Source organism: Frankliniella occidentalis, unplaced genomic scaffold (genome assembly GCF_000697945.3).
Source record: "Frankliniella occidentalis isolate FOCC.00 unplaced genomic scaffold, Focc_3.1 Scaffold271, whole genome shotgun sequence".
In the NCBI taxonomy this organism is placed as follows: Eukaryota; Metazoa; Arthropoda; class Insecta; order Thysanoptera; family Thripidae; genus Frankliniella; species Frankliniella occidentalis.
In genome coordinates, this window is record NW_026267397.1 from 64,238 (window position 1) to 75,472 (window position 11,235).

At 44.3% G+C, this 11,235-nt stretch overlaps 1 protein-coding gene across 1 annotated transcript in view; it reads left to right on the top strand.

Moving 5' to 3' along the window:
• LOC113210627 (uncharacterized) overlaps positions 1-11,235 on the top strand; it is a gene marked incomplete at its 3' end in the record, with an annotated part of 31,814 nt that overhangs the window by 7,360 nt on the left and 13,219 nt on the right. The window contains exons 4-7 of the mRNA XM_052273432.1: positions 2,618-2,752; positions 3,469-3,594; positions 3,930-4,104; positions 6,491-6,630. Of these exons, the coding sequence (XP_052129392.1) occupies positions 2,618-2,752; positions 3,469-3,594; positions 3,930-4,104; positions 6,491-6,630 (576 nt within the window). The remainder of the gene's footprint in view (positions 1-2,617; positions 2,753-3,468; positions 3,595-3,929; positions 4,105-6,490; positions 6,631-11,235) is intronic.

The following is an 11,235-nucleotide window of genomic DNA, read 5'->3' on the forward strand; positions in this document are numbered from 1 at the left end:
CCCGAGCTGGGTGAAAATCACACTCCCTATGGCGGTTACCTGTACCCCGGCGAGGGGCCAGAAAGTACCCGTCAACAGTATACCCCTACATGCAGTGCGGTTTGACCCCACCAAACACCTAGGGGTAAAGAGGACCCCCTCGGAGGGGTACTTGGCGAAATACCCCTCCGACGGTGACTTCAGTCCGCATAAAACAGTTGACGATACCCCAACATAGGGGTACAAGGCAAATAGTACTGTTTAGCTTTTACAGTGCGGAGAGCTCACCGTGAACTCACGGACCGTGCCTTCTCTAGACCGCCTTCTAAACCGCTCAAAATAGGGTGAGGGGGTGGTGGAAATGTTCTGGGAACGTTTTTCAAGTAAGCTCACAGTGAGATCACCGTGAGCTCTCCAATCGCACCCCAGGCACTCCCCCGGCAACCCCCCGGCTGGCCCCCGGCTGGCCCCCGGCTGGCCCCCAGCTGGTTCCCAGCTGGCCCTAGGCTGCCCCTAGGCTGCCCCCCAGCTACCCCCCGGCTCTCCCCCGGAAAGTGTTATCATGTTCATATTTAAGTTTAAAAAAAAAGTCAGTTTTTCAAGATTCTCCTAACCTTTGAAACATGCTTCTTTTAGTTCATACTTGGCTTGTACTCCCCTCTACGCACCTAGCTTATTGTTAGCGATTTAAAAGACGGAAGAAAGGTCCGTTCTATCAGCAAAAAAAATTAAGGTACCCAAATTTTAGTTCTGCATTGAAACTACAAACAGTTGATCCGAATTATAGTCGAGCCAGCCAAAGGTCCCGATTCTTGTGGCGGTTGGAGAGTTGCCCCCTCTCCTCCTGCCGTACCCCCTCCACAGGCCAGCGGGGGAGCGGAACGGGTGGTGGGGGCTGGTGCGGGCGTTCTCCAACCGCCACAAGAATCGGGACCTTTGGCTGGCTCGACTATAGGGGCTGACCCGAAATTGGTTCAGTAGCTCTACAGGCTACACAGCAAACATTTTACCGGGAACTTCCCAGTTGGATTCGGGAAGTACATTTTCCGGTTGCTCCAAATGTTATAACGTGCATAGATATGACGAAAACTAGCTTCCGGAAAATTACTTCCCGGATTCAACCGAGAACTTCCCCGAAATATATTTGCTGTGTAAATTCTACTGCAGGCTAAATTCCACTTTAATGAGTTACCCCTTAGAAGACCATAAAGAAATATTTTTTTCTGACTTTTTTGACCTACCTTATTTTCTTTGATAACCCCTTTCAGTCCATTAGGGGTAGTTGCCAGGATTTGCTGGGGAGGTTTCGTTTTCTTGGACTGAACCTTAAGATACCCTAAAAATTTGAAGTCTCTAGCACATCGACGCATCCGTGCAACAAAGGCGGATCAAAAAGCGGTCGCTGAACAATGACGGATCGGAAAGCGGTCGCTGCACATCGACGGATCTGAAAACGGTCGCTGAACAACGCCGGATCTGCTTTTTGCTGATCTCGGCATATCTGTCTTTGGAGGCCTCTCACTCATCGCGGGGACGTTGTATCGTTTTCAGTAAAACATTATTTTAAGTGTCATCATCTCGTCAACAAACAGAGACAACACCCAACACGATGCGATATCCCTAAGGAGAGTAAGACGACACTTGAAACCTACAAGCACGGAGTTCGTAGAGTCTCCGTATAAACCCGTATTTCCAGGCAGCTCCGTACCGACACGCAGTTCAGTGCTTGAAAGTCGCTTCTGAGATATAGCGCTTCCAAGTTTTGGGTTTACGTTGCACCTTATGGGCGGCTGGATTTTCAGACCAGAATAACTTTTGAAGTAATTGACATATCGAAATGCGGTTTTCGCTGAGCGATAGCCCTTGGTTTCCTCTATCCGACGCACTTCATTTCATAACTCTTCATAATTTCTTCATAATTTTCAAAAAACATAGTTACGACGCTATACGGTGGCCTGCTGAACTCCGTGTTTGTACCGAGCCCGCGGGAACTGCGTCTTTATACAGGGCCTCCACGAACTCCGTGTGTATAGGTTTCAAGTGTCGAAGAGGCCTCCAAAGTCAAGTATGCAGAGATCAGCAAAAAGCAGATCCGTCGTTGTTCAGCGCCCGTTTTCTGATCCGTCTTTTGTTCAGCGACCCATTTGTAGACCTCTACCTCATCTTCACTGTTAACGCCGTGGTCGCCTAGAATGCCAAAATGTTGGCAGTCCATTTTAAATGCCAAATTTTCGCCTTCTTTTTAGAGGCTGCCAATTTTTTGTCTCTTTGAATGCCAAATTTTGGCCTCCTTTTTAGAAGAGGTTGCCAATTTTTGGCCTCTTTGAATGCCAAAAGTTGGCATTCTTTTGAAAGGAGGCCAAAATTTGGCATTCAAGGAGGCCAAAAATTGGCAGCCTCCTGAAAGAAGGCCAAAATTTGGCAGTCAAAATAGACTGCCAACATTTTGGCATGCTAGGCGACCACGGCGTTAACAGTGTTCACACACGACAGACGGACGGCGTTGCCAGCTCATGCGCTTTAAGTAGCTCAGGAGATCTTTTTAGTGTGTTTGCTGCTCCGCATTGCGATTACCTTCATTATATCGTCGCAAGTTTTTATCCCTTCCATTACATTTATACCTTTCCGTTCCTTGCAGTTGAACCTGTATAAATTCTCCATTTCGTGGGCTCGAGTGCTGCCTACTGCGGATGCTGGCAACCCCAATGCAGCTGGCGTAGAATTTTACATGAACCTCATCGACGAGATCTTAAAGAGCGGCATGACCCCCATGGTAAGAAGGAAAAACAAAACTTCGTTCAGTTTAACGTAACCTCCCGTAATGTACGGCTGGAAACGCCCATATAGGAAACGCTTTTGTTGTTTGTACACAAATCGCTTCTCCATTCCTTTTGCCCCCTTTTACCGACGCAATCTGATGGCCACCACTTTTCATTGTAAATAGGGGGCTTGCTTAAAGCGTTTGGTCGGGCTTGTGACCTGGACTATTCGTCACTGCACTGGAAAACGGAGCTCCTTAACTAATTACTTGACTGCCTGGAAAGTTATTTTCAGAGTTGAAGTTGTAACTTTAACTGTAGTCCTTTGAAAATAAGTTTGCTATAAAACGTTCGATTGCAGTTTCTGTCTGTTTTCGGGAGTACCATCATTCCCCTTTGCTTTATTACAAATTGTTAATTTAGGTGTTCCAATTTTAATGAAGATTGCCGATTGACCTTTCAGTTTTGATAAAGAGAGCTGATTGACGTTTCCGTTTTCATAATGACTGCCCTAACAGCCACACCCGCTAGCTGCTAGCTAGCTAGGCGCACGAGCCAGTCTGACGAGACGTTTTATTCTTTTGATTTTCTGACTTTTAACTTATACTTATTCCCGTTATTTCCGTTTTTATTTGTTGGTGCCAGCTTTCAAATCATCCGTCGGCTACCTTTGGTACAGGCCAGCTGGCCAGTTCCTAAAGTGGTATTTGTAGTTTACGATTGGTTGCAGGTCACAATGTATCATTTTGACCACCCTAAGATGTTAGAAGATGAATTCAAGGGTTGGCAAGACAAACGAATGGCAGATAAGTTTGCTGAGTATGCCGGTTTCCTCTTCAAAACTTTCGGTGACAAGGTAAGTTTAAATTACAACACACAACAAAGAAAAGGCATGTTTACCTAAGTGTCAGTCAGAATTATTCAAATCTTCACTCCGTTCAAGTGCACTACATAGACCGAATTTAAGTATGTTCTACTTTTCAATAAACTTGTTAACCGAGTCATCACAGCCGTAGACGTCAACTTCAAGGTCTTTTAGTTTCATTGCTCTTCGAAACAAAAAAAAAAAGTGCATAAAAATCAAACGTATGACCATAATTTTAAAAATTAAAACATCTCGTATGTCCACTGTTATACTTGACTATACCTTAAGCTTATTTTTTTTATATTTTTTAACTTACATATGTACAGGTTAAGCACTGGGTTACTATCAATGAACCCAATATGTACTGCGCTTACTTCACTACTATGCTTGTAAAAGCAGGCTTGCGAAAAAAAGAAGAAGTCAGCGCGTACGACTGCATTCACAACAATATATTAGCCCACCTAAAAGCAAGACAAGTCTTCAAAAATGGAGGTTATGAAGGTAAGAAAAGCAATATGCACTGTAAAAAAACATCTGATACTACGGGACTGGCAACGGACATTCCGTTATACCATAACATACTTCAGTAGAGAGGTAGGGGAAGGGGGTACATTGGTAAGGAATTTTTCGTTTTGTTAAAGTTCCGAAACTGAGTGACATCAAATGATCGGTGTTATCTCAAACTGTACATTGGATTGTTGTTTTTCATGTACAACAGCAAACAGCCTTTCTTTTAGTCTTTGCCTGCAGAGAAGTTTTCCGAAAATGTGCAACTATGTCCTGATCTACCCTGGTACGGAAAACATTGGGAGACCATAAGAAAACCATGACAAGGGACACATTTTGATATTTGATGCGCTAAACCACAGTTCCGCTCCGTATCTGAGAATGACATAATTACGGTGATCATATACGGAGCTGCGTAAGCGTGGGGTCTGGTTTCGGCCGATCGCAAGCAAAACTTCTAATTTAAAAATATCTTTGGTTTTCGATTTTCGGCCGAGTTTAAACTAATTTCAGATATTAATTAGACGAAATATCGATATTTGGCCATTTCGGGTCCGGTCTGGTTCGTTTTCGTTATCAACATTACTCTAATCGTCGATTTCATACAGAACGCTTTGAGGTACAGCACAAACGGGCGCATATTCGAAATCCAGAGAAAATTTTCGCATCGACATGTTGCTGGTTCGGATTTTTAGGAGCCATACACATTAAATGTATTTGTAGTTTTTTGTGCAAACGTTTGCACAAAGTTGCGCATACATTTCGATTCGCACGAATTTGTGCATACGTATGCATAAAAACATGCACTTCTTCGCACAAATTTGTGCGAATGGAATGTATGCGCAACTTTGTACAAATAAAACCTACAAATCAGTTAGTGTGTAGGGGTCGATGTTCTGTCTACAACTGCAAATTTATTGATTTGTGTGGAAAGTCTACAAATGACCTAAACTTTAAACGGCTATATTTCCTAAAGTATTGGAGCAAATGGGGGGGGGGGAGAGACTTTGAATGGATTTACCAGCATGCAAAACGAACTTACCATGACAGAACATTAAAATCAGCCGAAGGGTTAACAAGCAGGTCCGCTGGGCCAGCTTGGCCTGCCGGCAGGGATGGTTGGGCCACATTTCAGTCACGCCATTTACTGAAGAACATTATCAAATAATGTAGCGGGCCAGGGGGAAATCACTCAAGATCAGAGTGTACGAGTTAGTACGTTAGTACACGTTGGTTACAACCAAATGAGGAGTTATCCACCCCTCGGTACGGACACGGCCGGAACATTATTGCCGCTGTTGTCCGTTGATTTTCCGTTGTATTTTCTCACAGAGTAGGGAGAAAGTGAAAACATACTACTATCGTGAATACTTGTACATCTTTGATGGGGTTCGCCGCGTTTTAGCCGAGGTTTCCACTAATATTATTATAACGTATGTTCTGACCGAGAGCATTTTTCTGAAAAGCTTGTACTTTAGTTACTTGCTTTCGCTATGAAACTATCGGTGATGTATTTCTACCTTAAAGTGTCAGGTCGAGGAAAAATGAGACACCTCTCAATTGGGGAAGAATGATACATTCGCTCCTCTTGATTGGTTTGCATGCTTTTGTCCTCATTCCTAGTGTTTTTGTGCTTATAACTTTTCTTTTAACATTCGACTTTAGTTATTGACCGGTCCTGGGAAGTAAAATCGCTTGTTCTCGTCAAGAAACATACTTAATGGGAAGCCTGTCCGACCACCTATACGCAAGGGCTCTAAAACGTTTCTGCTGGGGTGTTATACTTTCAGTACTGCATCCGTACTCGGAAGAGTAAAGATTAAGTGTTTGAATTCGTTGACAAGCTGGGACTTCAGTGGATCCGTAAAGCTTTACAAAGTCCCTCAATTATAATTCTGCTGTCAGTACGACGAACCATAAGTGCACAGGTAAAAATGAGACACTTGCGTGGCGAAGAAAGATATGCCCAGTCCCATTGACTTTACATGGGAAGACAATGCGGGGAAACATGAGACAAAAAATGGAGTTGCGCTGTCTAGTTTTTCCCCGAGGAGGGTCTCTATCTTTTTGCTTGTTTTTTGCCAGTCTCATTCTTAACCACGGGTGTCTCATTTTCCCCCGAAATGCGTGTTAGGGAAAAGACATATACTATCTCGTATTCTGCATACACCAGAGGTTGCGGCACTAAAATAACGCTTTAACTTCATTACTGGGGATATGTTTCATCGACCAGACACAGTAGGACTAAGACTTTAGGACTTTTCAAACAACCATTTTAATGTTAGAAAAGACGAAAGTTCTTGAAATTTCTCGTTTTCCCCCTGCCTGACCCCACATTATTTTCTCTACAATTTCTTTAAGGGTACCTTGCATTTTCTAGGAAAACTTGGCTACAGCGCGCTGCTGATGTACGCTCAACCAGCAACTATAAGTCCTGAAGATGTATATGCCGCAAACGTCTTTAACGAACTTCACGCAGGGTCTTCGATACATCCAGTTGTGTATGGAGATTACCCACAGGTATTCTTGGCTAACCTAACTACACTCGTGAGCAAAATGAAAGCCCCACTTTTTTGACAGAACATAGTTTTTAAGTGTGATGATGAGGTAGAAAGTTGCCGTTTAGTGGAAGGGTAGGCTTATATGTGATCAACAGTCCCCTAAAAGCGCAGACCTCTACTTCAAACGGTTCGCAAGTTGTAGGGCTTAACGTACCGCGACACCACGCTTTCCAGTGTGGTTCGGAATCAAAGGTTGCTTCGTGATGCTCCCCTGCCTTACTGAGAAGACGCGTCTGGCTGAGAAAGAAAACGTACAGATGTTTTCACCAAGGCAAGGTGGATTGAGGGACGGTGGCGGCAGTTCGCTCTCAAGCGCTCGCCAATAGCGTTCAAATCCGTGAGCGCAGCGTCGCCTGCTGCCCAGGGTGAGGGGGCGGCCGGCGCGCGGCAGCTTATGGACCGAGGACGGTTTTTCGGCCCTCGCGGGCTTTCCTTTGACTTTTCGGGAGTGGATGTAAGGACATCGATTAAACAGCACGTCTTTACCTATCGAATAAACCCAAAATGGGCACAAAATGTCGTATGTACAAGTGCAATGTGACCAAGAGACGTATGTCCACAGAAAATTTGACCAAGTGGCGAATGTCCGCAGAAAATTTGACCAAGTGGCGAATGTCCACAGATATTTTGATCAAGTGGCGTATGTCCACTAGCCCGTATCAAAAAGATGGTCGACGTCTGCAATTTAAGAGGTTGCACTCTCTAAAAGTCGTATTGGCCTTGTAGCGACCCTGTGCAAAATTTGGGCGCTACCAGACAGCACTTTCGAACAGCCACTTGGTGAAAGTTTCTGGGGACATTCGCCCCTTAGTCAAAACATCTGACATTCGCCTTTTGCACTGTCCCTCCAATGGCAATGAAAGTACTACCTTTTGTGGCAATGACCATGCAATGGCAATAAGACAATAGTAAAACCTTTCCAGCGGCAATGAATGGTTCATTGCCAGCCCAAAGGCAATATTATTCATTGCCAATTTTGGCAATGAGTGGATGTCAGTTTGTGAACGTTTTCTAAGTTTTTGGCAATTCAGTCATTGCCATATTGTGGCATTGAAGGTTAATTGCCAAAGTGTCGGCATTGACGGTTCATTGCCGAAATGTCGGCAGTGAAGGTTCATTGCCAATATGTTGGCAGTGACGGTTCACTGCCAAACAGTTGGCTATTATCGTTCAATGCCAAAAGGTCGGCAATAATGTAATGCCAAAATGAGGCAAACAATGGAAAAGCGAATTAATCTTAAGTTACTTCCAGAACATTGCCATTGGGCTGGCAATGAAAACTGCCGTTGGGTTGGCAATGATCGGTTCATTGCCGCTGGAAAGGTCTTATTTTTGTCTTCTTTGAGCTTGACTGGAATTAGAGAGAGTTGACTGGCTTAACCCGGGTTTTGTAAGAGCAACTGGGATTGCCTGATTATTCTTTGGTTATTGCCTATTATACTAAGGATTTACACGGCTTTAGTGAGCGGCCGGCTCGCGACATAATGCAGTTATCATCAGTTAAAATGCAACTAATCGCAGTTACATTGGGAACTGGCATTGACTGGCAATCCTGGAATTCTAGCTGTAAGTGAGGCTGATATTAGCTTTGACTTGGCTGACTTTCGCTGTTTGCATAGCACACCTTTGATCAGTATTTTCTTAGTTATTATCAGTTCAACTTGAACTGTTTTTTGTGATATGTTAACTGAACTTACACGACTTTGCTGCTCATCTAAGATCAGTTCAGTATGTTCAATTTCCAGTGAGCGGCATCAACTGAATTTTGTTTGAGTTTTGGCTGGTGATGGTGTAATAGTCGGATTGGTTTGTATCAGGTGAAGACTCACTAAAGTCAGTGCAGTCACGTAACTGGTCTTACACTAGAATAGGCTGAGTATACACATCACTTGTCCAGAACAATTATCAGCCAAAAAAATACTATATTCAGTGAGCCTCTGGAACGCACATTGTGTATCGGAAACTGATTTTTGTGATTGCGAGCAATAATGTTGAACCGACTAATATGTGACTAATGTCAGTCCGGTGTGTGACTGACATGAGCTGACATTCGACTGATTTTAGAGAGGTGCCTTTAATCAGTTATGATTGATCTAAGCTCAGTCGCGTCCTCAGCCAGTGACTAAAACCAATCAAAAATCAGTCAAGGCCCTCAGTCAAAATCAGTCATATTCGTACCAATTCCAGTAAGGCAAAAAGTGGGCTCAGTATAATCAGTAAAATTAAGTGTAAAATCGGGTAAAAGCCGAGAATATCCGGGTATATTCGGTTAAAGCCAGTCAGACTCACCAATACTCAGTTAAACCCAGTCAAAATTTTTGTTAAATACAGTTAAAATGAAACAATTCCCAGCTATCTTTTTCTCTAGGGTGCCATTGCGCTGTTCATTGCCAAAAAGGCGCTTCATTGCCAACCCAGTGGCAATGAGGGCGTTTTCATTGCCAATTATGGCAATGATCAATATTTAAAAAACTAAATGGAAAAGGATTGAAAGGTCTATGCTTAAAACTCAATCCTGCAGATCAATTACAAACCCATTTTGCTCTCTCCTGGATAATGTAAGTTTTTGGACATACGCCACTTGGTCAAAATTTTGTCACTGATAAAAATGAGTTAAAAATCACTGAATTCACGTAAATTTTTCTTGGAACCCGAGTTTTTGAATGATGGACTTTGCTTGCATACCTGGAAGGCAGTTCAAACCGAGGAGTAGATAACTCCCCGGCTAAGTGTGCACCCCTAATTCTTCCCAGTTCAAACTTATTCAATCCAACTCAATTTAATTCAACACAATTCAGAAATAGTTCAAACCAATTCACAAATTATTCATTTAATGCGGTCCAATTCAAGACAATTTTCATTCAAGCCAATTCAAGTGAATTCACGCATCAAAATCGAAATAATTCAAACCAACTAAAAAACATTTTAACGTTTTCAGTACAATTCAAATACAAATCAAGCAAATTTAAATTCAACTCACGAAATTTGTACACCTTATTCAGAAGTTACCTACCCCTCGTTTCAAACCACTTGGTTCAAAATTTTCCTCTAAGCAGAAGAGTGGCCTTATTTTCTGGTCGCTCATCGTTGACTACATGTGTTCCTTCTATGCAAAAACAACTCTCACACTCATACATTTCTGTTTTTTCGTTGTATTTCACGTTCGGAGTGATTCCCAAAAATGCCCGTACCAAACAACCAAACACCGCCGGCAGCACATGCTAGGCCAGCTCCCAGCTGATGCACTAAACCAGCTGACAGTGGAGCGAAGCGGGGCTGGCAACTTGGTTTGACGGAAGAGCGGTCCTAGGGAGAGGTGGATAACTCACCTGCCGCAACGGGTCACAACCGCACCAGCTAGACGGCATCGACTGTAGACGAAGCCGGGAGCGGGAGCGGAGCGCGCATTAGCGAGCCTCTGAACGCGTCGCCCCCATGCAAGAAAGTCCGTTCTACGACGGTCGCCCAGAGAATGTCACAAGCGTCGTTTGGAGCATGTTCGATCTGCATTAGCCCGGCTGGAGAACATCCGAAGCAACATTTTTGACTGTTTTGAGATATTGATGCCATTTTACGTATCTCGCTAAGTTACATAAAATAGCACCAATATCTCAAAACAGTCAAAAATGTTGCTTCGGATGTTCTCCAGCCGGGCTAATGCAGATCGAACATTCTCCAAACGACGCTTGTAGATCGGACATTCTCTGGGCGACCGTCGTAGAACGGACTTTCTTGCATGGGGGCGACGAACGAGAATCAACCGAGCCTTTGGTCGCTGTGCACTTCTCGTGTAGAATGCGGTACCTCTCAGACACTTCTAAACATTTGTGAGTGGTGTCCGCCGTCGTCGCCGCCCACGGTCCACTTATCGTACATTTCGACGCAACTGATTTGTACTCACAGAAGTGTGTGTACTCCGCAGATTTTGTGCATTCGGTTACTTCAATTCGTCGCCGTTCTGTACAACTCTGGTCGCGTTTCTCCGAGAAAGGTTTCTCCGGAAGGTGAGGAGACCGATACTTAACCTCTGCGAGTTTGTACTTTGTGTCAACAACTCCAATGCACAAAATCTGCGGAGTACACACACTTCTGCGAGTAGAAATCACTTGCGTCGAAATATACGGTAAGTGCGCCGTGGGCGACGAAGCCGCCGGCCGCCGGACACAACTTACACCGAAGTTTCGCGACTTCCAACTCACTTCAGCACCATTTATAATTATTTATTTACCAGAAGAGTAATTGCTGACGCGCCAACGCGGGCACAGTGCGGGTGTCAAAACGTTTAAAAGTGTTTGAGAGGTACCGCATTCTACACGAGAAGTGCACAGCGACCAAAGGCTCGGTTGATTTCTCATCCAGAGGCTCGCTGCGCGCTCCGCTTCGGCTTCGTTCACAGGAGATGCCGTCTAACAGGCGGCTCCCCGCCGTTGCGCTTGTGAGCCGTTGCGGTTGTGAGCCGTTTCGCTTGCGACCCGTTGCGGTTGCGATCAGTTGAGCTTGTGAGCCCCTCCGTGAGACTGAGCCAATCCGAAAATAATTTTGGTCCCGAAGTCTTACTCTTAAG